Here is a 26,466-nt window from a genome sequence, read left to right on the forward strand (position 1 = left end):
GCTGCTCCCTGTACCAAGGTGCTGTAGTCAGCTTGCTCATCCACCCTGCAATCCCCATTCCCGTCCACACAGGGATCAAGAATTTAGGGGCAGCACGGTAGCATAGTGGATAGCACAATTGCTTCACAGCTCCAGGGTCCCAGGTTCGATTCCCGGCTTGGGTCACTGTCTGTGCGGAGTCTGCACGTCCTCCCCGTGTGTGCGTGGGTTTCCTCCGGGTGCTCCGGTTTCCTCCCACAGTCCAAAGATGTGCAGGTTAGGTGGATTGGCCATGTTAAATTGTCCTTAGTGTCCAAAATTGCCCTTAGTGTTAGGTGGGGTTACTGGGTTATGGGGATAGGGTGGAGGTGGAGGTGTGGGCTTGGGTAGGGTGCTCTTTCCAAGAGCCGGTGCAGACTTGATGGGCCGAATGGCCTCCTTCTGCACTGTAAATTCTATGAAATCATGAACCTGCTGGACAAAGACATCAGCTGAGGCTCCTGCAACCTCCTGGGTCCCTCTACCTGCCTCACTCGCAGCCACAACCTCTTGCCCCTGACCACTGGCCAAATTTGTTAGTTATTCTAAGGGGTGTGACTGCCTTCTGGAACACAGTGTCCAGGTACCTCTCCCGCTCCCTGATGTGTCGCAGAGTCCTATTCTGAATTGATGTCAATAGAATTTGGTGAGATATTTAACTGATGAACAATATGTTTTGTTGGCCCACCCAAGTCCAATTTCACCCCACTAAGGAAGTAAAAATGGTTGTATGCCTGGGTGCAATGCAGGCTGCTGTTTCACTATCAGGAATCAGAAAATGATATATAGTTAAACAAAGCCAGACATTTTCTTGATCAAAACAATTCAAGTTATTTTATTGCACAGTGAACTGTTGAATTGTGGGATGCACTGCCTGAAATGGGTGATGAAGGCAGGTTTGCGACTGACTTTGTAAATGGAAGTGGATAAATTCTGGAAGAGGGAAACATTGCGGGACTATGAGTGAAACTCATTTGACAACTCTTGTGAAGTCTTGGTACGGGCATGTCTCCTTCGGTGCTATATGGATTTATGAGTCTCTGAGCTTAAATTCTTTGCCTTGCTTAGAGTGCTAACTGCCTTTGGAAGCACTTTGCAGCCCCTGAAGGACACCTCACTAAAGTTGAATTTAGTGTGGCTGTTGGGGGGGAAGATGATTGCGGTTCTTAGTTAACTTATATCAAAACAAAAGCACGGTACGTGGATGCTGGGAACCTGAACCAAACACCGGAAATGGTGGAAACATTCAGCATTTGTGGAGAAAGAAACCGAGTTTCAGGGTGACGAGGTCAGGGCTGAAATGCTTATTCTTGTCTCCCTCCTTGCCCTGAGTGTTCAAAAAGGTTCGGTGGGGTTATGGGGATAGGGTGGAGGTGCGGGCTTAATTAGGGGGCTCTTTCCAAGGGCCGGTGCACACTCGATGGGCCAAATGGCCTCCTTCTGCAATGTAAATTTTATGAAGTTGATGTCCAAAAGGTTAGGTGAGGGGGGGGAAGAGGTGTGGAGAGGGGGGGGGTCACGGGGATGGGGCACTGCTAGGGCGCTGTTCCGGAGGGTGGGCGCAGACTATTGTGGGCAGAAAGGCTTCCTTCTGCAGAAGGAATGGCAAAATGTGCTGGTCTTGGAAAGGGTCCAGAGGAGGTGCACAAGAATGGTCCCTGGAATGAAGATCTTGGCGTATGAGGAATGGTTGAGGACTCTGGGTCTGTACTCGTCGGAGTTTAGAAGGATGAGGGGGGATCTTATTGAAACTTACAGGATACTGCGAGGCCTGGATAGAGTGGACGTGGAGGGGATGTTTCCACTGGTAGGAAAAACTAGAAGCAGAGGACACAATCTCAGATTAATGGGACGATCGTTTAAAACAGAGATGAGGAGGAATTTCTTCAGCCAGGGGTTGGTGAATCTGTGGAACTCTTTGCCGCAGAAGGCTGTGGAGGCCAAATCACTGAGTGCCTTTAAGGCAGAGATAGATAGGTTCTTGATTAATAAGGGGATCAGGGGTTATGGGGAGAAGGCAGGAGAATGGAGATGTGAAAATATCAGCCATGATTGAATGGCGGAGCAGACTCGATGGGCCGAGTGGCCTAATTCTGCTCCAATGTCTTATAGTCTTTTGCGTCCTAACAGTTCTACAAATCCCTGTCTCTCTCTCTCTCTCTGCATAACATGGGGCTTTTCACAGTAACTTCATTGAAGCCTACTTGTGGCAATAAGCAATTATTATTATTAAGTTGATAGATTGCAGAATTTGTCTTGGGTTTTTTCCCCCGTGAATGGGTGCGGGGATGGGGGGGGGTAGAGAGATAGAGGGGGAGGATGAAGGAAGTGGGAACATTTCACCAGCAGATCTTCCCTCGCCCCCGCCACCATGCCCGAGGTCACGTGCAAAGAACTAATGCGCGTCTCTAATTGGCTGATCGGCGCCCATTGTTGCCCGTCACAGAATGGATACATTCAGATTCCGCCCTCTGGACCAATAGGAAGGCGCCGCTCGCTGATCCTTCATTTGCATACGCGTTGCTATTAATCCAGGCGCCGCCGCGGGGCCGCGATACTCAGCAGTCGGGGAACAAAGCCTGTATAATGCCAGAGGCGGCGGGGAAAGGAATAGCCCCCAAGAAGGGGCCGAAGAAGGCGGCCACCAAGAAGCGCGTCAAGGGTGAGAAGAAGCGCAAGAAGAGCCGCAAGGAGAGCTACAGCATCTACATCTACAAGGTGCTGAAGCAGGTGCACCCGGACACGGGCATCTCCTCCTCGGCCATGAGTGTCATCAACTCCTTCGTCAACGACATCTTCGAGCGCATCGCCTGCGAGTCCTCCCGCCTCATCCGCTACAGCAAGCGGCAGACCATCTCCTCCCGGGAGATCCAGACCACCGTGCGACTCCTGCTGCCCGGCGAGCTGGCCAAGCACGCCGTCTCCGAGGGCACCAAGGCGGTCACCAAGTACACCAGCTGCAAATGAGGGCGCCCGAACGGACGGATCGCGTTTAAAAAGAAGTAACTTCACCCCCTGCCCCCCAAAAAGGCTCTTTTCAGAGCCACTCACGATATCCAGAAAAGGAACTATCTCGGTTCTTACCAAAAAGACACCTGGACAAGCGTCTCGGCGAGAAAGGACAACCTTTAATTATTCGTTTTAAAAGAAATCTGACTTTGCCAGCGGTTTGATTCCGGCTTAAGTCTTTTAAAAATCAGTTTTACTAGCCTACGTTCTATCAAATCTGATTCTTTTTGTAATTAATGTATCTTGGTTCACTGAAAATAGATTTGTTTCCTGACCTACGTTTTTGAATTTGCAACATTCTTTGCTCGTTTCTGAATTGACTCGGGGCTGCTGGAGGGGGAAGACTGGAGTGAAATGAATTCCACCCGTTTTGGTGCTTCAATATTTCAGCAAATTGGTTTTTGGGGGCAAAGAAGGTGTTCTCCCTTGGTGTGTGAGTGTGGATGGGTGTCCCGGGAACAAACTTTTTAAAGGTAGAGTACTCCGTCTGCTGTGCCCCAACTGAGCACCGACGGAAAGACTTGCTTTTCCAAACCTTAGCAAATGGTTTTCCAGCCACGTCGACGAGATGGTTGTGGCCACCATGCGCTTTTGGGAGCCACATTCCTGATGTGTAGCAACAGCCCGGGCTGGGCGTGCATGGAGAGTGCACACTTTCCATTTGAGTGAGTGTGTGTGCCCTTTGGCCAACCCCCATGGAAGGCAGCTTCCGATCTCCTTCCCGCACAGAGCAGAGCTGGATAACCAGCCGGGCAAGACGCAGAAAGAAATGTTGCGCGCCTCGGGGAAAGCAAAGTGGAAACAAAAGCGGATGCTGGCGAAACCGCGCCCCCCCCCCCCCCCCGGCCACTCTTGGTTTTCCCGCCCTCTCCTCCCGAGCTCCGCCTCTCGAGCGGGATTGGAAGACGCGCCAATCGGAACGCCGAGCCTTTGTCGAGCTTCCAGCCAATGAGGAGACGGCGGCTAGCCGGCCTGGTCTATAAAAGGAGCCGCTCTGGGCGGCTTGTGCTCAGTAGCCGCGGAGAGACTCGAGTGGCAGTAGAGAACTTAGAGGGAGTGGAGGGAGAAAATAAAATGGCTCGGACTAAGCAGACGGCGCGCAAATCTACAGGGGGCAAAGCCCCCCGCAAGCAGCTGGCCACCAAGGCGGCTCGCAAGAGCGCTCCCGCCACCGGCGGGGTGAAGAAGCCGCACCGCTACCGGCCCGGCACCGTGGCGTTGCGGGAGATCCGCCGCTACCAGAAATCCACCGAGCTGCTGATCCGCAAACTGCCCTTCCAGCGCCTGGTGCGAGAGATCGCCCAGGACTTCAAGACAGACCTGCGCTTCCAGAGCTCGGCCGTCATGGCCCTGCAGGAGGCCAGCGAGGCTTACCTGGTGGGGCTCTTCGAGGACACCAACCTGTGCGCCATCCACGCCAAGCGGGTCACCATTATGCCCAAGGACATCCACCTGGCCCGCCGCATCCGCGGGGAGCGCGCCTGAACCCGCTGCCCATCCTAATGACGAAACCAAAAGGCTCTTTTAAGAGCCACCAAATATTCCCCTGGAAGACAGCTGTACCGTGCAAAAAACATCTCGCGAAGCTGATCCTTCTATATGAAAGACTTGGATGTGAATATTAGGTTTCATTAGTAAGGCTGCAGATGACTCTAAAATTGGTGGTGTTGGTAGGAGCATAGTCTTAGGCTTCAGACTGATATTGATCATTTGGTAAATGGGGCAGAGCAATGGCAAATGGAATTTAATCCTGATGAGTTGAGGTGCTGTATTTTGGGAGGTCTAATATGAGAAGGATATGTGCACAGTGAGCAGTAGATACCTAGGGGGTATTGAGGAACAAGTCCCTGAAGGTGGCAGCACAGGTAGATAGTGTGTTGGAGAAGGCGTATGGAATGCTTACCTTCATTAACCGGAGAATAGGATTGAGGGGTGGCACTGCTGCCTCACAGCTCCAGGGTCCCAGGTTCAATTCTGGCCTTGAGTCATGTTGGAGGACTTGGAGGAAACACTGAGGCTGGCAAGGGTGGTAATATGCTCTGGGAGGGGGACTTCAATGTCCAGTGGCTCGGTAGCACCACCACAGACCGAGCAGGCCGGGTCCTAAAGGGCATAGCTGCTAGACTGGGACTGCAGCAGGTGGTGAGGGAACCAACAAGCGGGAAAACATACTTTTTTTCTTTAATGGTTGTGGACGTCGCAGGCAAGGCCAGCATTTGCTGCCCATCCCTAATTGTCCTCGAGTGGCATTTTAAAGAGTCAACTACATTGCTGTGGATGGATCTGGGGTCATATGTAGGCCAGACCAGGTAAGGACAGCAGATTTCCTTCCCAAAAGGACACTAGTGAACCAGACCGGTTTTAACAACTATGGACAATTGTTTCATGGTCATCCTTAGACTTTTAATTTGAGATGTTTTATCGAATTCAAATTTCAGTTGGTAGAAGTGACCCTCGCACAGTCCTTGTGGAGACAAAGTCCCATCTTCACATTGAGGATACACTCCATCGTGTTGTGTGGCACTATCACCGTGCTAACTGGGATAAACTTTGAACAGACCTAGCAACTCAAGACTAGGCATCCATGATGGCAGCACGGTGGCATTGTGGATAGCACAATTGCTTCACAGCTCCAGGGTCCCAGGTTCGATTCCGGCTTGGGTCACTGTCTGTGCGGAGTCTGCACATCCTCCCCGTGTGTGCGTGGGTTTCCTCCGGGTGCTCCGGTTTCCTCCCACAGTCCAAAGATGTGCAGGTTAGGTGGATTGGCCATGATAAATTGCCCTTAGTGTTGGGTGGGGTTACTGGGTTATGGGGATAGGGTGGAGGTGTTGACCTTGGGTAGGGTGCTCTTTCCAAGAGCCGGTGCAGACTCGATGGGTTGAATGGCCTCCTTCTGCACTGTAAATTCTATGATAATGATGAGACGCTGGGGGCCATCAGCAGCAGCAGAATTGTATCAACCCCAATCTGTAACCTCCTGGCCCGGCTTATCCCCCACTCCCCCATTACCCCCCAGCCAGGGGATCAACCCTGGTTCAGTGAAGAGTGCAGGAGAGCGTGCCAGGAGCAACATCAGGCTGACCGAACAATGAGGTGTCAACCTGGTGAAGCTACAACACAGGACTACTTGTGAGCCAAACGGCATAAGCAGCAAATATTAGTCAGCTAAGCGACTTCACAATGAATGCATCAGATCTAAGCTCTGCATTCCTGTCACATCCAGCCGTGAATGGTGGTGGACAATTAAACAACTCACTAGAGGAGGACGCTCCACAAATATCCCCATCCTCAATGATGGAGGAGCCCTTATGCAAAAGACAAGGCTGAGGCATTTGCAATAATCTTCAGCCAGAATTGCCGAGTGGATGATCCATTTCGGTATCCTCTGGAAGTCCCCAGCATCACAGATAACCGTCTTCAGCCAATTCGATTCACTCCCCGTAATATCAAGAAATGGCTGAAGGCACTGGATACTGCAAAGGCTCTGGGCCCTGACAATATCCCGGCAATAGACTTGTGCTCCAGAACTTGCCGCACCCCTAGCCACGCTGTTCCAGTACAGATACAACACTGGCATCTACCCGGCAATGTGGAAAATTGCCCAGGTGTGTCCTGTACACAAGAAACAGGACAAATCCAACCCAGCCAATTACCGTCCTATCATCAGAAAAGTGATGAAAAGATCAGGGCAGCACAGTGGCCCAGTAGTTAGCACCTTTGCTTCACAGCGCCAGGGCTCCAGGTTCGATTCCTGGCTTGGGCCACTGTCTGTGTGGAGTCTGCACATTCTTCCCATGTCTGCCTGGGTTTCCTTTGTGTGCTCCGATTTGCTCCCACAGTCCAAAGATGTGCAGATTAGGTGGATTGGTCACGCCAAATTGCCCGGTGGTGCAGAAAAAAAAATGTTAGGTGGGGTTATGGAGATCGGGTGGAGGTATGGACTTAGGTAGGTTACTCTTTCAGGGGCCAGTGTAGACTCAATGGGCTGAAGGGCTTTCTAAAAAAAAAAATCAGCAATGCTATCAAGCAGCACTTACTCAGCAATAACCTGCTCACGGACGCTCAGTTTGGGTTCCGCCAGGGTCACTCAGCTCCTGACCTCATTACAGCCTTGGTTCAAACATGGACAAAAGAGCTGAATGCCGGAGGTGAGGTGGGAGTGACTGCCCTTGACATCAAGGCAGCTTTTGACCGAGTGGCATCAAGGAGCCCCAACTAAACTGGAGTCAATGGGAATCAGAGGGAAAACTCGCCGCTGGTTGGAGTCATACCCGGCACAAAGGAAGATGTTTGTGGTGGTTGGAGGTCAATCATCTCAGCTCCAGGACATCACTGCAGGAGTTCCTCAGGGTCGTGTCCTGGGCCCAACCATCTTCAGCTGCTTCATCAATGACCTCCCTTCCATCATAAGGTCAGAAGTGGGGATGTTGCGGGTGACTGCACAATGTTCAGCACCATTCGCGACTCCTCAGATAATGAAGCAGTCCCTGTCCAAATGCAGCAAGACCTGGACAATATCCAGGCTGGGCTGACAAGTGTCAGTGTCAGGCAATGATCATCTCCTACAAGAGAGGATCTAACCATCATCCCTTGACATGCAACATTACCATTACTGAATCCTCCAACATCCTGGGGGTTACCATTGATCAGAAACTGAACTGGACTAGCCACATTAATACTGTGGCTACCAGGGCAGGCCAAAGGTCAGGAATCCTGCGGAGAGTAACTCTCCTACTGATCCCCCAAAAGCGTGGTCACCATCTACATGGTGTTGCCAATTTTAGGGAATACTATCCCACGAGCGTCACCAATAACGTTGCTCCTTAGAGTCGCCAATATGATACTGAGGCTCTTTATGATATGATGTTATGTCCCAACAGCGTCGCCAGTACTGTGGGTGTTTCTGTTTCTCTTACTGAACCACAAGGCTTTCCCGTATATCGGTAAAATGACCACACAACCAGTTAGTCAGTTCAAGTTCAAAGATGGTTTATTTACACACAAGGGTTACCTCGACATGCAAGCACAATATACTACGGGTTAAACTACACCTATCAGCTACAATAACCTATACTTAACTTCAGGCGACCGGCACTGTGCAAGTGGATAAGGCCTTTATCTTGAACTCACGTGGCTGGTTTGAAAAAGTGGCTCTGTCTCCGCTGGGCTCATCCGTCAGGTAGCGATCGTTGGTCTTGAACTTGGCTGCCTGGTCATTATGCTGCAGTTGGGCTGGCACAGGCCGGGTCCAAAAGAGACTGAACACATGGCTGTGTCCCCTTTTATCCTGCTGGGATTTTGTGCTCCTTGGGGCGGTCCTTGATCTTGGACCCAATATTTTGACAGGGCTCTGATCACTGCCTTCGATTTCGGCCAATAGAGGGACGGGTGCCTTGGTGGCTGGGCAGGTCCTTAGCGGTCGTTGATCTTGGAAATTGGGCTCTCTGAGTAAAGGGAGTGATGCCGATCAGTCTGTGGCTGTACTGGGTGCTTGTTTGGAGTTCTATTGTTCTGGCGAATGGGCTATTAAATTGCAACCGAGCGGGGGTTTCAATCAGGTCTAGCTACATGCATTTCAAATACACAGAATCTCTGTATCTGCCTGAGTCCTGGGTTGGCCATAATTCCCATGGTCCTTTGCAGTGGCCATCTCAGATGGTTACAAAGGCACAAATCAGGAGTGTAATGGAATACTCACCACTTGCCTGGAGTGCAGCTCCAACAACGCTCAAGAAGCTTGACACTATCCAGGACAAACCAGGCCTCTTGACTACTCCCCCTTCCACAAACATTCAAACCCTCCACCACTGACAAACAGTGTGTACCATCTACAAGATGCACTGCAGTAACTCACCAAGGCTCCTTCGACAACACCTTCCAAACCCATGATCACTACTATCTAGAAGGACAAGAGCAGCAGATACCTGGGAACCCCACCACCTGGAGGTTCCCCTCCAAGTCACTCACCACCCTGACTTGGAAATACATCGCTGTCCCTTCACTGTCGCTGGGGCAACATCCTGGAACTCCCTCCCTAACAGCACTGTGGGTGTACCTACACTGGAAGGACTGCAGTGCTTCGAGAAGGCAACTCACCACCACTTTCTGAAGGGCAACTAGGGATGGGCAATAAATGCTGGGCCCAACCAATAACTGCAGTGCATCCTGTAAATGAATTTTAAAAGAAATTCTGCCTTCTCCCCATATCCTTTCCCCCCTTCGCCCCAACTGCTATATCTACCTGCTTCTTGTAAACAGACAATGTTTTGGCCTCAACTACTTCCAGTGGTAACGAATTCCACAGGCCGACCACTCTCTGGGTGAAGAAATGTCTCCTCATCTCTGTCCTAAGTGGTCTACCTCGTATCCTCAGACTGTGACCCCTGGTTCTGGACACACCCACCATCGGGGACATCCTTCCTGCATCTACCCTGTCCAGTCCTGTTAGAATGTTATAGATTTCTATTAGACCATAGAATAATAGAATCCCTACAGTGCAGGAGGCCTTTTGGCCTATCTGGTCGCCCCAGGCCCTATCCCTCGCCCTATCCCTGTAACCCCCACCTAATCTTTGGACACTAAGGGGCATTTTAGCATGGCCAATCCACCTAACCTGCACGTTTTAGGTCCTCTATGAGACACCCCCCTCATGCTTCTGAACTCGTCAGTATTATCCTAACGGACTCAATCTCTCCTCATAACCCAGTCCCGCCATCCCGGGAATCAGTCTGGCCACCCTCCTCTGCACTCCCCTCTGTAGCAAGAACATCCTTCCTCAGATAAGGAGACCCAAACTGTGCACAATGACCACAATGAGGTAGGAAAGTGGAATTGAGGATCACCACATCAGAATAGCCCTGATCTCATTGAAAGTCGGAGCAGACTCGATGGGCCGAATGGCCGGATCCTGCCCCTACATCTTGTGGTCCTAAAACATAAGAGTGCTGGAAAATCTCAGGGGACAGCGAAACACTAAACGTTTCAGGTCAACGACCTTTCATATGAACATAAAACACACGTACATAACTCAGAACCTGTTGGTTTTTTAAAAAAATGATTTAGATATTGCAGATTAATTTGGGTTGACTTGCGCCTTTGTAGCCTGGGAGTGTCGACTCTCTGAGGCGCAGAGAGGCACATTCCGGGGGCGAGGGGGGAGAGGTTTGAAATGAATGGGTGAAAAGTCCTGGCGGGATTCTCCGGGCGTTCGACTCGCCTAGTCTGGGCGCCGTAAAATCCGCCCATTTGCCCTAAATTATAAAGCTCAGTGTTGGGCGCTGTTGCACTTCTACCAAGAAATCAGATTTGAGTTAATTTGGATCTTTAAACCACATTAGTAGGTTGACATAAAACTTTTCAGGTTTAACCCTATCCTGCCATCTGCACAAAAATGGGCAAAAATTGCAGGTCAAATGCACGCGTAACAATAGTTTGTTTGTGTGTTGAGGCAGGTTTTAGGGGGAAACGCCTTAATTAGTCTTAATCAAACCCATTGGTCTTGAAACATTGACCCAACCTTTTACAGTTGGTCTGGCTCTTTGGCGATGTCCCCCACTTGTCCCCAATTGTTTCCAGCCCGGTAATCTGAGTTTACAATCACCCTTCGCGTTCTTTCATCCTTTCCCGCTCCCGCCCACATTGTTTTCCCGGGTATCTTAAACTTGGCCGCGCATGAACCGTCCTTTTGTCACAGGGGGTTCGGACTTAGATCATTTACAAAACAGTTGCAATGTATCATTCCTTCACACCAGAGTGAATGTATCATTCCTTCATATCAGAGAGTGAATGTATCACTCCTTCACACCAGTGAATGTATCATTTCTCGACACCAGAGCGTATGTATCACTCCTTCACACCAGTGAATGCATCACTCTTCACACCAGAGTGAATGTATCATTCATTGATACCAGAGTGAATGTATCACCCCTTCATACCAGTGAATGTATCGTTCCTTCACACCAGAGAATGAATGTATCACTTCTTCACACCAGAGTGAATGTATCGTTCCTTCACATCAGAGAATGGTGTATCATTCCTTGACACCAGAGTGAATGTATCATTCCTTGACAGCAAAGTGAATGTATCATTCCTTCACACCAGTGAATGCATCACTCCTTCACACCAGAGAGAATGTATCACTCCTTCACACCAGAGTGAATGTATCACTTCTTCACACCAGAGTGAACGTATCACTCCTTCACACCTGTGAATGTATCACTCCTTCACACCAGAGAGTGAATGTATCACTCCTTCACATCAGTGAATGTATCACTCCTTGACACCAGAGCGAATGTATCACTCCTTCACACCAGATAGGGAATACATTATTCCTTCACAGCAACTTGTTGCAGTTTTTTTAAGAGGTCAAGAATCGAGACAACTCTTTTTAAGTAACAATCGATCTTTTAATATTCTTCATCACAGCCAAACACATTTCTGGTTCCTCGCAAATATTTGGTCGGATGCGCCGCCGTACCCCCGGCTTCTAGGTGGGGGTTGGTTGTCTTTGCTGAAGGGGGAGGGGGGGGGGGGGCTTGTGTTATGTCGCGTCCACACCCCATCGGGGTCAAATCTTCCACGGTTTTTTTTCGGTCGGGGCATGGTTCCTTTTTTTCTCTTCCTTCCTCCCCCCAAAATAATTTTTCAGCGAAGTGCGAAAAAAAAATAAAAGCAAGAAAAGTTCACCGAAATAGGGCAAAAGTTTTAAAAATAAAGTCCCTTCAGAAGTAAAAGTTCTCCCCCCCGTTGGCCGTTTTTTGGGATTAAACTCTTCGGAAAGAGGTGAGCGGCTCTGAAAAGAGCCTTTTTGGTCTTTTTTCTTGTGGATTGATTGGGTTTTTTTGTCACTCCTCCCCCCCCCCCCCCGCACTCAGGCGTAAACCTTGCTGGGGTGCCCGGTCTTCTTGGGCAGCAGCACGGCCTGGATGTTGGGCAGGACGCCGCCCTGGGCGATGGTCACGCCGCCCAGCAGCTTGTTGAGCTCCTCGTCGTTGCGGATGGCGAGCTGCAGGTGGCGGGGGATGATGCGGGTCTTCTTGTTGTCCCGGGCCGCGTTGCCGGCCAGCTCGAGGATCTCGGCGGTCAGGTACTCCAACACGGCTGCCAGGTAGACCGGCGCGCCGGCGCCCACCCGCTCGGCGTAATGGCCCTTGCGCAGCAGCCGGTGGATACGGCCGACGGGGAACTGCAAGCCGGCCCGGGAGGAGCGGGTCTTGGCCTTAGCGCGCCCTTTGCCTCCGGTTTTACCGCGACCCGACATGTATGCTGCCTTCTTTTGGAGAGACACAGACAGCTAGAGCTTCACCGGTGCTCAATGAGCCCACCGCACCTCCGCCTCGCCTTTTATACCTTTCGGCAGGATCGGTATGCGGGTCGCTCCTCATTGGCCGGTGGAGTCCCTTTGTTTCTGATTGGACGTCGAAAATTGGAAACATTCCCACCCATCAGCCAATGGACATTGGCGCCCACCCCATCCCCAATTAGCATATTCAGCAGCCCCGCCCTGCAGCTCAGCAAGGCAAACAAAGATTTGACACCTCGAAATCCCACATCCAGTTTGTAAAATGAAATGCAAGCAAAAAGCACGGCTGGAAAAAAAAATGATCAAAAGTCAGGTCAAGCCCAAGATGAGCCTTTTCCTGTCAGTTTGGACCTTGTCTGCCTCTCCTTGTGGGGACCATGAACTGGGTTCAATTTGGATTGTTTTTTGGAAGAGGCAATGAGGTGGTTTGAGGGCTTGTCCTTGTCCACTCTCTGCATTGGCTTTAAAAAAACAATGTCAGAAATCCCCGAACTAGACTCCCATCATGGGGGGGGGGGGGGGTCAACAACTTTGTCAGGCTCACATGAGTGGGTTCTTCCCCGAGGTGGAGTATAAGTGTGACTGGTGTCGGGGGGGGGGGGGGGGGGGCGGCAGACCACACTTACATGTTCTGGTCCTGCCCCACATTATTCAGCTTCTGGACCGTGTTCTTCAAAGTCATGCCCAGAGTGGTGGGGGTGAAGATTGAGCCATGCTCCGCAGTGACGGTCTTCTACCCAGAGCTCTTTCTGGGTAGACGGGATGATGCCCCGGTCTTCGCCTCCCCGATTGCCGGCAGAGACTTCTGCTTGGTTGGAGGTCGGCTGAACCATCCAGGCCTCGGACTGGCTCCCCGATCTAGCGGAGTTCCTGAAGTTAGAAAAAATGTCCATCACCAAGAGTGGCTCAGTAGCACCACCAGGCCAGAAGAACATCGTCACTAGACTGGGTCTGCAGCAGATGGTGAGGGAACCAACAAGAGGGAACAAAACATACTTGACCTCAGCATCACCAACCTGCCTGGCGCAGATGCATCTGTCCATGACACTATCGGTAGAAGTGACCATAGCACAGTGCTTGCAGGGACAAAGTCCCGTCTTCACATTAAGAATACCCTCCATAGTGTTGTGCTAAATGGATAAATAGATTTCAAACAGATCTAGCAACTCAAGACGGGGCATCCACGCGGCGCTGGGGGCCATCAGCAGCAGAATTGTATCAACCACAATCTGTAACCCCCTGGCCCGGCATATCCCCCACTCTACCATTACCACCCAGCCAGGGGGTCAACCCTGGTTCAGTGAAGAGTGCAGGAGAGCATGCTGGGAGCAACACCAGGCTGACCGAACAATGAGGTGCGACCTGGTGAAGCTACAACACAGGACTACTTGTGCGCCAAACAGCATAATCAGACAGTAATAGCCATAGCTAAGCTATTCTGTAACCAACGAGATCTATGTCCTGCCCACTCAGCCTAGACTAGAAGTGGACAATTAAGCAACTCACTGGAAAAGGAAGTTGCACAATATGTCCCCATCCTCAATGATGGAGGAGCCCAGTACCTCAGTGCAAAACACAAGGTTGAAGCATTGGCAACAATCTTCAGACAAAAGTGTCGAATGGATGATCCATTGCGATCTCCTTCGGAGGTTCCCAGCATCACAGATGCCAGTTAGATTCACCCCACATGATATCAAGAAACGGCTGAAGGCACTGGATACTGCAAAGGTAATTGGCCCTGACAATATTCCGCCAATAGTACTGAAGACTTGTACTCCAGAAATTGCCGTACATCTAGCCACGCTGTTCCAGTACAGATACAACACTGGCATCTACCCGGCAATGTGGAAAATTGCCCAGGTGTGTCTGGTGCACACATTACAGGCCATTCCAAACTGCCTATTTACTGCCCCAGTCTATCTGACCAGTGTTGCATCAAGGATTCCTCATAAAACTGGAGTCAATGGGAATCAGGGGGAAAACTGTTGGTTGGAGTCATACTTGGCACAAAGGAAGATGGTTGTGGTGGTTGGAGGTCAATCATCTCAGATCCAGGACATGACAATGGATTGGAAATTAGTAAACGTGACACCACTGTTTAAAAAAGGATGAAGGCAGAAAGCGGGTAATTATAGGCCAGTGAGCTTAACTTCGGTAGTAGGGAAGATGCTGGAATCTATCATCAAGGAAGAAATAGCGAGGCATCTGGAAATTGTCCCATTGGACAGACGCAACATGGGTTCATAAAGGGCAGGTCGGGCCTAACTAATTTAGTGGAATTTTTTGAGGACATTACCAGTGCGGTAGACAACGGGGAGCCAATGGATGTGGTATATCTGGATTTCCAGAAAGCTTTTCACAAGGTTGCTAAAGGTTGCTGCATAAGGTAATGGTGCATGGCGTTAAGGGTAAAGTAGTAGCATGGATAGTGGATTGGTTAATTAATAGAAAGCAAAGAGTGGGGATTAATGGGTGTTTCTCTGGTTGGCAATCAGTAGCTAATGTCGCTCAGGGTTGGGCCCACAATTGTTCACAATTTACATAGATGATTTGGAGTTGGGGACCAAGTGCAATGTGTCCAAATTTGCAGACGACACTAAGATGGGTGGTAAAGCAAAAAGTGCAGAGGATACTGGAAGTCTGCAGAGGGATTTGGATAGGTTAGGTGAATGGGCTAGGGTCTGGCAGATGGAATACAATGTTGACAAATGTGAGGTTATCTATTTTGGTAGGAATAACAGCAAAAGGGATTATTATTTAAATGATAAAATATTAAAACTTGCTGCTGTGCAGAGGGACCTGGGTGTCCTAGTGCATGAGTCGCAAAATGTTTGTTTACAGGTGCAACAGGTGATTAAGGAGGTGAATGGAATTTTATCCTTCATTGCTAGAGGGATGGAGTTTAAGACTAGGGAGGTTATGCTGCAATTGTATAAGATGTTAGTGAGGCCACACCTGGAGCATTGTGTTCAGTTTTGGTCTCCTTACCTGAGAAAGGACGTACTGGCGCTGGAGAGTGTGCAGAGGAGATTCATTAGGTTAATTCCAGAGTTGAGGGGGTTGAATTACGAGGAGAGGTTGAGTAGACTGGGACTGTACTCGTTGGAATTTAGAAGGATGCGCGAGGATCTTATAGAAACATATAAAATTATGAAGGGAATAGATAGGATAGATACGGGCAGGTTGTTTCCACTGGCGGGTGAAAGCAGAACTAGGGGGCATAGCCTCAAAATAAGGGGAAGTAGATTTAGGACTGAGCTTAGGAGGAACTTCTTCACCCAAAGGGTTGTGAATCTATGGAATTCCTTGCCCAGTGAGGCAGTTGAGGCTCCTTCATTAAATGTTTTTAAGATAAAGATAGATAGGTTTTTGAAGAATAAAGGAATAAAGGGTTATCATGTTAAGGCGGGAAAGTGGAACTGAGTCCACAAAAGATCAGCCATGATCTCATTGAATGGCGGAGCAGGCTCGAGGGGCCAGATGGCCAACTCCTGCTCCTAGTTCTTATGTGCTTATTACTGCAGCAGCTCCTCACGGTAATGTCCTTGGCCCAACCATCTTCATCAATGACCTTCCATCCATCATAAAGTGAGGGGAGGGATTGTTTGCTGATGACTGCACAATTTTCAGCCCCATTCGCGACTCCTCAGACACTGAAGCAGTCGATGTCCAAATGCAGCAAAACATGGACAATCTGCAGGCTTGGGCTGACAACTGGCAAGTAATATTCGTGCTTGACAAGTGTCAGGCATTGGCCATCTCCAACAAAAGAGAATCAAACCATCGCCCCTTAACATTCAATGGCATTACTATCGCAGAATCTCCCACTATGAACATCCTGGGGGTTGCCATTGATCAGAAACTGAACGGGACTAGCCATATAAACACTGTGGCTACCAGAGCAAGTTAGAGGCTAGGAATTGTATGGTGAGTATCTCACTTCCTGACTCCCCCAAAGTCTGTCCACCATCTACACGGCACAAGTCAGGAGTGTGATGGAAAACTCTCCACTTGCCTGGATGAGCTCAGCTCCAACAACACTCAAGAAGCTCAACACCATCCAAAAGCAGCACACATGATTGGCACTCCCTCCACAAACATTCACTCCCTCCACCACTGACACACAGTGTCAGCCGTGTGTACCATCTACTAGATGCACTGCAGAGACTCACCGAGGCTCCTTAGGCAGCATCGTGCCAACCCACAACTGCTGCAAACCAGAAGGACAAGGGCAGAAGACACATGGAAACCCCAGCAGCTTGACGTTGCAGTCCCTGAGGTGTAGGTACCCCCGCTGTGCTGTTAGGGAGGGAGTTCCAGGATTTGGACCCGGCGACACTGAAGGAACGGCCGATATATTTCCCAGTCAGGATGGGGCGTGACTTGGACGGGAACCTCCAGGTGGGGGGTGATCCCAGGTATCCGCTGCCCTTGTCCTTCTAGATGGTGGTGGTCGTGGGTTTGGAAGGTGCTGTCTAAGGAGCCTTGCTGAATCTAGTAGGTGGTGCACACGGCTTCCACAGTGCGTTGGTGGTGGAGGGAGTGAATATTAAAGATTGCGGATGGGTTGCCAGGTTGGTAATTCTGGGCAGCACAGTTTAAGAAAGATTTCCAGTCAACCGAGATGATTTATAGAATCATCGAGTTTATAGGGCAGAAGGAGGCCATTCGGCCCATCGAGTCTGCACCAACCCTTGGAAAGAGCACCCTCCCAAGCCCACACCTCCACCTTATCCCCTTAACCCAGAAACGCCACCCAACCTTTTTTTGCACACTAAGGGCAATTTTAGTACGGCCCCTAACCTGGGCATCTTTGGACTTGTGGGAGGAAACCGGAGCACCCGAAGGAAACCCACGCAGACACGGGGAGAACGTGCAGACTCTGCACAGACAGTGACCCAAGCCGGGAATCGAACCTGGGAACCTGGCGCTGTGAAGCAACCGTGCTGACCACGGGGTTGCACAGGAGTAGAGTGGGGTCTCGGCAGGAATAGTGATCGAAAAGCTGAGCTATGGTGAGTAATGCCCCAGAAATATGAGTTCAAATGCCACCTTCAGAGATTTGTGCACAGCACCCCCCCCCCCCCCCCCCCCCCCCCCCCCACCCCCCCTCCAGCAACCCCACCTCACATTGTTCCTGGACCAACTTTACAACCAAATAGTTTTATTCCAAAAGGAGACAATGGTGGCAATACAGATAACATCATTGGCTACCTAATCCAGAGGCCCAGATTCTGGGGACCGAGATTAAGTCCCACCATGGCAGCTGGTGGAATTTAAATTCAATTGTGGGTTTCACGGTGGCACAGCAGTTAGCGCTGCTGCCTCACAGAGCCAGGGTCCCAGGTTCAATTCCGGCCTTGGGTAACTGTCTCTGTGGAGTTTGCACGTCCCCCCCGTGTCTTCGTGGGTTTCCTCCGGGTGCTCCGGTTTCCTCGCACAGTCCAAAGATGTGCAGGTTAGGTGGATTGGCCGTGATAAATTGCCCTCAGTGTCCAAAAGATTAGGTTAGGTTACTGTGGTACAGGGATGGGGTGGAAGCCTGAGCTTAAGTAAGGGGCTCTTAAGTGGCATGCAGTGGATAGCACTGGGACTGCGTCAATGAGGACCCGGGGTCGAATCCTGGCCCTGGGTAACTGTCCGTGTGGAGTTTGCACATTCTCCCCATGTTTGCACATTCAACCCAAAGATGCGCAGGTTAGGTGGGTTGGCCACGCTAAATTGGCCGTTAATTGGAAAAGAAAAATAATTGGGTACTCTAAATTTATTTAAAAAAAGAAGGGGGCTCTTTCAAGGGCCGCTGCCGACTCGATGGGCCAAATGGCCTCCTTCTGCACTGTAAATTCTATGATTCTATGATCACTGTACTGTGTTAGCACTGTTGTCTCACTACGCCAGGGACCAGCTTCAATTCTGGCCTTGGGTGACTGTGCGGAGTCTGCACGTTCTCCCCGTGTCTGCGTGGGTTTCCTCCGGGTGCTCCGGTTTTCTCCCACAGTCCAAAGATGTGCAGGTTAGGTGTACTGGACATGCTAAATTGCCCTTAGTGTCCAAAAGATGTGCTGGTTGGGTGGGGTTATGGGGCTGGGATGGGCCAAGGTTGGGGGCTCTTTCAGAGTGTCAGTGCAGATGCGATGGGCCGAATGGCCTCCGTCTGCACTGTTCTGTTGCTATGATTCTATGATCCTTTCTAAAATTCATTGTCCAGAACAATATTCCAGCTGAGGCTGAACCAATGTTTCATACAAGTTTATCAAAACTTTAATGCTTTTGAATTCTGCGCCTTCCAGGAGCAGAGGGACATGAGAGGCCTGTGTTAATTTGGGTTTTATTGCAAACTGTTCCGGCATTATAATCAAAGGTTGATGAAAGGTTGGTGAAAAAAGAACAGCGTTTAAAGAAACACTAGACTGTTGCTTAGCAACCGGGGCCCACATTGTAAACATAGGCACTTGTAGTTCAGTTGGCACCAGCTATCCGAGAAGAAATCATCTGCCACAGAAACTGCCAGCAGAGGCAGGACAATGGAGTAAGGTGCAGAACAAAAGTCCCAGAAACTAATAAACGCAGCAGCATGGTAGCACAGTGGGTAGCACTATGGCTTCACAGTGCCAGGGTCACAGGTTCGATTCCCAGCTTGGGTCACTGTCATCGAACAGAACGTACAGCGCAGAAGGAGGTCATTCGGCCCATCGAATCTACACCGACCCATTTAAGCCCTGTAGAAGCCAGGTATTTCGAATACAACTAGTATAGGTAAAAGATAGCTGTTTAAGCATAAATATTAAGCCCCAGTTTTAAATACCCATTTTAAAATTCCTCCTACAAGTCCCGAAAGATGTGCTATTCGGTAATCTGGACATTCTGAATTTACCCTCTAAGTATGCGAACAGGTGCCGGAATGTGGCGACTAGGGGCTTTTCACAGTAACTTCATTGCAGTGTAAATGTAAACCTACTTGTGACAATAAAGATTATTATTATTATACATGTAGTTCAAGAAACCAGGCAATGAAAGTGAAGTCCCAAAGAGACTAGAGTCAAGGGGCAAAGAACTGGAATGCGAACAAGGTACTTTTCAATTAAGTTGAAGAAAGGGGAAGAGAGAGGCCCCCAGTTAAAGAGAGAACTGAAAGGTGCAGACATGGAGAAGCGGCTAGCAAGATGCCAATCATCTGAAGTCATCCTAAAGTTGGTGCCTGCTTACTACAGCCTGTGCTCCGTTGTCATGGCTGGGTATCTGAGAGATTGTGTGGAACCTTGAAAACACGTGGCCGGAATGCCGAATTCACCTAACAGCATACCTTTCGGGACTTGTGGGAGGAAACCGGAGCACCCGGAGGAAACCCAAGCAGACACACAGAGAACTCAGCACAGACAGTGACCCAAGCGGGAAATCGAACCCGGGTCCCTGGCGCTGTGAAGCAACAGTGCTAACCACTGTGCTACCTTGCCCCCCCCCCAGGTGTGCCGCCAATTGTGGCAATGCTCCCACCCACCCTCTCTGAGAGGAGCGGAGGAGCACAGATTATAGGGTTCACCTCGAACAAAGTCTGTGAAAACAGTCACTTCATCAATACGATCTCAAATTTCACATTTAACCCAGTGATGGAGGTGGTGTGGGTATCCGCTAATTCACCTGGATGTTTTGTTGTGTGGGTTGCTGCGTTAGCCCAGTTACTAATGAATGTAACTAATAACTTCCACAAGTCTGAGATTTGACAAAGATCCACCCAGACTCTATACGTTAGCTCCCTTCTCTCTCCACAGAGGCTGTCAGACCTGCTGAGATTGTCCAGTACTTTCTGTTTGTGTTTCAGATTCCAGCATCCGCACTCATTTGCAAGATACCTAACTTGACCATCATTACACTCAAATAGCCTCCCTATGATGTTCCCTATGAGGAAGGATGTTCTTGCTATGGAGCAAACACAGCGAAAGTCTACCAGGATGATTCCTGGGGTGCCGGGACTGTCATATGAGGAGAGACTAAGTTGGTTAGGATTATATTCATTGGAGTTTAGAAGAGTGAGAGGGGATCTCATCGAAACTTATATAATTCTAACAGGATTAGACAGGGTAGATTCAGAAAGAAAGTTCCCGATGGTGGGGGAGTCCAGAACGAGGGGTCACAGTTTGAGGAAAAGGGGTAAACCTTTTAGGACTGAGGTGAGGAGGAATCTCTTCACCCAGGAAGTGGTGAATCTGTGGAATTCACTCCCACAGAAAGTAGTTGAGACCAAAACGTTGTGTAATTTCAAGAAGGAATTAGATACAGCTCTTGGGGCTAAAGGCAGGATCAGGTATTGAATGTGATGATCAGCCGTGATCATAATGAATGGCGGAGCAGGCTTGAAGGGCCAAATGTCCTCCTCCTGCTTCTGTTTTCGCTGTATGATTCTGTGTAAGATAACTCTAATATTGGTGGACATGTTTACAGGAGGTTCAGAGGCACTGTTGGTGTAAATTTTCTGCTGGAATACGAGTTAATGATTGCTTTTTGCTTCATGGTATTTTCCTGCTGAGACAGTGAACTTTAGACTAAGAGTGTCTCTAAGAGATGTATCCTCCTGTTATGGGCCAGGGTTTAGAGAACCCCAAAGTGTATCATGGAGTTCACCTGACCCACAACTTTTAATAGATTGTGGTATGGGGAGCACACGGCCCACTCTACAGGTGTGGTACAGCAGAAATGGAAAAGTATTTTTTAAAGCAAAACAATGTTTATTCTATGAACTCAGGCTAACCTTTTTAAAACATACAGTGAACACCATTAATTCCAATACAACCCCTAAAGAATACAACATTAAGTAAACCTTAATAAATTCCTAAACAACATTCCGAAGACTAAAGAAACACCTTTTAACAGAAGCACATCAGGTTTACATTCACTACTGAGAACATTTATAATTCTGAATTCGCCAAATGATCAAGAGATAGTCTTTTCATGGCAGAGAGAACAGCAGTACACCTGCTTGGTCTGGCTTCAGCTCCAATACTGAAAACGAAACCAAAAAAGCAGAGACACACCCAAGCTTTTCTCAAAGTAAAACTATAAAGCAGAGCCAGAGCTCAGCTCCACCCACACTCTGACATCACTGCAGTAACATGAGCAGCCAGACATTTCTTAAGGTGACATTCTCATGACACTCCAAAAACACTGGGTCAATGATGACCAGTGCTCCATTTCTGCAGGAGCTGTTATTCTAAGCTGGTCAAAACAGCTGCGACCACATCCAGGACTGGCACCTCATGATCTTGGGACTGGCAACCTGTGGCCTAATGTAATCACGCACGCAACATATGGACAGGACAAATGTAAACTGCTGTGCAAAGAATTGATAGCCATATATGGAATGAACTGTGATACTAAGAGAATATGAATTGATTGCAATATATGGAACGAACTGTGGTACTAAGAGAATTGATTGGCTGTATGGAAATGGAAATGCAAACGAATTGTGCTTTTGAAAAGGTATATTAACCCATTATAAGCCACTGCTCAATGAGAAGGAGTGCCGGGCCGGATTAAGGAGTCCAGAACCTTTCTCCCAGAGCTCTGTAAACAATAAATTGCTTCTTTTGCTCACGTTAAGGTCTACTTGTGAATATTTTCACCCAACAGGCACTCAATGGGGCCTACCCCATTGTCAGACATACCACCAGAAAAATAACATCCAGAATGCTGGATATATTGTAGATTATTCTTGCCACAGGAGTTGCAGTCCAAGAATAGTCGGTGAAAAATGCTGGCTTTCCATTTGAAAATAAACCCCGCTGTTTTGATTTGATTTGAGTCGTTTGAACACTAAAGCCACTGGCACTTTTCAAATAACGATTGCAAAATTTGAGAGACGCTCTCCTGGGAGTCATGTTTAAAGACAAATTCAACACCCAATCTTTTGCTAGCTCAAAGCACACATCGGTCAGGGTTTGGAGGAATTACCAGTGGGTTAAACTGATGGCAAGGCAGACAATTTGGTCGGGGGTTGAAATCCGTCAGGAGCAGTTCCTCTGCCTCATAGATTATCATAGAATTTACAGTGCAGAAGGAGGCCATTCAGCCCATCGAGTCTGCACCGGCTCCCGGAAAGAGCACCCTATCCCCATAACCCAGTAACCCCACCCAACACTAAGGGCAATTTTGGACACTAAGGACAATTTATCATGGCCAATCCACCTGACAGAGCAGGACATTTCATTCCTTGGCTGGACTCGAGCTTATGCCGCTCGAGCTTATGCCGACTTGAGAATCGCAACAACCTTCACCCTGGAGCGGGACAACTGATTTCCGAACTTCCTGTCTCGTCTGCTCTGAATAACCGGAAGCACCATTTGTAAGTTGACTTTCCAAACATGTGGGTCGCGCAAAATTGAGTGTCCAGTCGCCTCGCCCCATTTTTAACATGGGCCGTCTGATGCCAGCTGACTCGCTGCAAAGAAACCGCCTCGTTTTTTTAACTGCCCTCTGAAATGTTCGTAGGGATGGGTACCAAATGCAGGCAATCCCCAGCCCTTCCCTCCTCGACAGGACGATAAGGTGGGTAAGAAGCCATATGGGATGCTTGCCTTTATTAGCCAAGTAAGAAGTCTTACAACACCAGGTTAAAGTCCAACAGGTTTGCTTCAAACACTAGCCTTCGGAGCGCTGCTCCTTCCTCAGGTGAATGAAGAGGTATGTTCCAGAAACATATATATAGACAAATTCAAAGATGCCAGACAATGCTTAGAATGTGAGCATTTGCAGTTAATTAAGTGTTTACAGATGCAGAGATAGGGGTAACCCCAGGTTAAAGAGGTGTGAATTGTCTCAAGCCAGGACAGTTGGTAGGATTTCGCAAGCCCAGGCTAGATGGTGGGGGGTGAATGTAATGCAACATGAATCCCAGGTCCCGGTTGAGGCCGCACTCATATGTGCGGAACTTGGCTATAAGTTTCTGCTCGGCGATTCTGCGTTGTCGCGCGTCCTGAAGGCCGCCTTGGAGAACGCTTACCCGGAGATCAGAGGCTGAATGCCCTTGACTGCTGAAGTGTTCCCCGACGGGAAGGGAACATTCCTGCCTGGTGATTGTCGCGCGGCGTCCTGAAGGCCGCCTTGGAGAACGCTTACCCGGAGATCAGAGGCTGAATGCCCTTGACTGCTGAAGTGTTCCCCGACGGGAAGGGAACATTCCTGCCTGGTGATTGTCGCGTGGCGTCCTGAAGGCCGCCTTGGAGAACGCTTACCCGGAGATCAGAGGCTGAATGCCCTTGACTGCTGAAGTGTTCCCCGACGGGAAGGGAACATTCCTGCCTGGTGATTGTCGCGCGACGTCCGTTCATTCGTTGTCGCAGCGTCTGCATGGTCTCGCCAATGTACCACGCTTCGGGGCATCCTTTCCTGCAGCGAAGGAAGTCCCGAAGCGTGGTACATTGGAGAGACCATGCAGACGCTGCGACAACGGATGGACGGATATCGCGCGACAATCACCAGACAAGAATGTACCCTTCCAGTCGGGGAACACTTCAGCAGTCAAGGGCATTCAGCCTCTGATCTCCGGGTAAGCGTTCTCCAAGGCGGCCTTCAGGACGTGCGACAACGCAGAATCGCCGAGCAGAAACTTATAGCCAAGTTCCGCACACATGAGTGCGGCCTCAACCGGGACCTGGGATTCATTTCGCATTACATTCACCCCCCATCTGGCCTGGGCTTGCGAAATCCTACCAACTGTCCTGGCTTGAGACAATTCACACCTCTTTAACCTGGGGTTACCCCTATCTCTGGATCTGTAAACACTTAATTAACTGCAAATGCTCACATTCAAAGCATTGTCTTGCATCTTTGAATTTGTCTATATATGTTTCTGAAACCTACCTCTTCATTCACCTGAGGAAGGAGCAGTGCCCCGAAAGCAAGGTTTGAAACAAACCTGTTGGACTTTAACCTGGTGTTGTAAGACTTCTTACTGTGCTCACCCCAGTCCAACGCCAGCATCTCCACATCATCTTTATTAGCCGAACCATTGAATATAAGAGCAGGGGGGGTTATGATGGAGCTGCATAAAACGTTGGTTAGGCCACAGCTAGTGTACAGTGCACAGTTCTGGTCGCCACACTATAGGAAGGATGTGATTGCACTGGAAAGGGTGCGGAGGAGATTCACCAGGATGTTGCTGGGCTGGAGCGTTTCAGTTGTGAAGAGAGGCTGGTTAGATTGGGGTTGTTTTCCTCAGAGCAGAGAAGGCTGAGGGGGGACCTGATCAAGGTGGACAAAATTATGAGGGACTTAAGTTAGGGTGGATAGGAAGTAACTTTTCCCTTTAGTAGAGGGTCAATAACCAGGGAGCATAGATTTAAGGTCGGGGCATATTTGACAAAAAACCTTTTCACCCAGAGGGTGGCGGGAATCTGGAACTCGCTGGGGTGGAAACCCTCACATTTACAAAGCTGCACCATCGTAACATTCAAGACTACAAAGTGCTGGGAAATGGGATTGGAATAGAAAGGTGCTGCTCCCCGGCCAGCAGACTGGATGGGCCGAAGGGCCACTTGCCGGTGCTGTGACTCGAACGAAACACAGAAGAGGCACAAACAGAATCAAGGCAATCGAGACCGTTTAAAGATAGTTTGTCTAATTTTATTCTGTAATTTGCAACTGGACTTTAGATTAAATTCTGTGCAATATAAAGTTTCGCTGTTCTGTGGAATTTAAGCCCTTCCTCTGTCCTTGTTCGTGGCTCTTAAAAGAGCCGTTGTGTCATTTTTTTTAATGCGTCTCTGGCGCTAGTCGAGTTAGACGGAGTTGGTGTACTTGGTGACCGCCTTGGTGCCCTCGGAGACGGCGTGCTTGGCCAGCTCGCCGGGCAGCATGAGGCGGACGGCGCTCTGGATCTCCCGGGAGGAGATGGTGTGCCGCTTGTTGTAGTGGATGAGGTGCGAGGCCTCGGAGGCGATGCGCTCGAAGATGTCGATCACGAAGGAGTTCATGACGCTCATGGCCTTGGAGGAGATCCGGGTGGACGGATGGACCTGGGTCAGCACCCGGTACACGTAGATGGAGTAGCTCTGCTTGCGGGCTTTCCTCCGCCGCTTGGGCGGCTTCTTGGTTACTTTGTTCAAGGACTGCTTGGACGCCTTGCGGGAGACCCCACCTTTCGCCAGCTCCGGCATTCCCGCTCACTCGAAGGGACTGACTGAACAGCCGCTTTCCCCCGGTCTCCTATATATAGGGACCGTATGCTAATGAGGGATCGGGAGGTGAGGCTTTCCTATTGGCCAGGGTTCCGCTTCCCACTTCCTCGCGCGGCAGACTGGACCAATCAGAAGAGCACTTCCGGTCGGCCCCGGCGGCACGTTCGGTGAAGGTCTTGTTGCATCTTTTGGCCGGCGATCAGAAAACGCAGAGAAATTCTCCTGATGGTGCAGCAGACCCGGAGAGGGGGCGAGGTTGAGGACGGAGGTGCAACCCTGTCCATTTTAGAATTTAAAGCCTAATCTCTCGCCCCTCTGTGTGCACCGTCAATTCTTAAAAATCTTACGTGTATCCAAGTCATTAATTGTATCAGAACTTTGCTGGAAATGCTCATGAGCCGGGTCTTCCGCGTGTTGTACAGATCTGAGTCGCAGCAGGGTCTTTCATTGCTTCTCTACCAAGACCCACTGATGACCTGATTGACACACCCCTGTATGCTTCACCCGGTGTTTATGTAGTTGTATTGTGTACCGTATTTCGCCCTATTATGTATTTTATTTTCATGAACTTTTCTGTTGAGCTGCTTGCAGAAAAATACTTTTCACTGTATCTTGGTACACCTGACAATGGGACAGCATCCAATCCAAACGTGCTGCGTTCTTTAAATTTAACTTTGTGCAAGAGGAGCTTCTTCCAACAATTTCCTGTTAACCCGTTATTTATGGTGCCCCATTCCCCCCCCCCCCCCCGTTAAAAACAATATCTGCAGCCAAAGTAAGGAGCATCAGCTTACATTTTATTAGTGACCCGTTTAAAAGTAAACCTTCGGACATTACACACACACGCTTTCTTCTTTCCTAAGTAAAAACCAGTCACCATGGCAGTGACGGAAAGTTAATAAATAACTACATTCATTTGACACAATTCCGCTCCATTCGACGTCTTTCGGCTAATTCTTTGTGGAA

The 26,466-nt window shown here is 49.4% G+C and overlaps 4 protein-coding genes across 4 annotated transcripts; 2 read left to right on the forward strand and 2 right to left on the reverse strand.

Moving 5' to 3' along the window:
* Positions 1 to 2,569: 2,569 nt before the first annotated feature.
* Positions 2,570 to 3,301, forward strand: LOC140390561 (histone H2B 1/2/3/4/6-like). Its single transcript, XM_072475737.1, has one exon. The coding sequence runs from the start codon at positions 2,605 to 2,607 to the stop codon at positions 2,983 to 2,985; it is 381 nt and encodes a 126-aa protein (XP_072331838.1). The 5' UTR covers positions 2,570 to 2,604; the 3' UTR covers positions 2,986 to 3,301.
* Positions 3,302 to 4,101: 800 nt separating this feature from the next.
* On the forward strand, positions 4,102 to 4,533 carry LOC140389439 (histone H3). The gene has a single exon (XM_072473577.1). It carries the CDS (start codon positions 4,102 to 4,104, stop codon positions 4,510 to 4,512), a length of 411 nt encoding a protein of 136 aa, XP_072329678.1. The 3' UTR covers positions 4,513 to 4,533.
* A 6,880-nt stretch (positions 4,534 to 11,413) lies between these two features.
* Positions 11,414 to 12,341, reverse strand: LOC140390562 (histone H2A-like). The gene has a single exon (XM_072475738.1). It carries the CDS (start codon positions 12,287 to 12,289, stop codon positions 11,900 to 11,902), a length of 390 nt encoding a protein of 129 aa, XP_072331839.1. The 5' UTR covers positions 12,290 to 12,341; the 3' UTR covers positions 11,414 to 11,899.
* Positions 12,342 to 24,920: 12,579 nt separating this feature from the next.
* Positions 24,921 to 25,771, reverse strand: LOC140390563 (histone H2B type 1-L-like). Its single transcript, XM_072475739.1, has one exon. It carries the CDS (start codon positions 25,477 to 25,479, stop codon positions 25,102 to 25,104), a length of 378 nt encoding a protein of 125 aa, XP_072331840.1. The 5' UTR covers positions 25,480 to 25,771; the 3' UTR covers positions 24,921 to 25,101.
* Between the last annotated feature and the right edge of the window lie 695 nt (positions 25,772 to 26,466).

The sequence above is a fragment of the Scyliorhinus torazame genome, chromosome 14 (genome assembly GCF_047496885.1).
Source record: "Scyliorhinus torazame isolate Kashiwa2021f chromosome 14, sScyTor2.1, whole genome shotgun sequence".
Classification (NCBI taxonomy): Eukaryota; Metazoa; Chordata; class Chondrichthyes; order Carcharhiniformes; family Scyliorhinidae; genus Scyliorhinus; species Scyliorhinus torazame.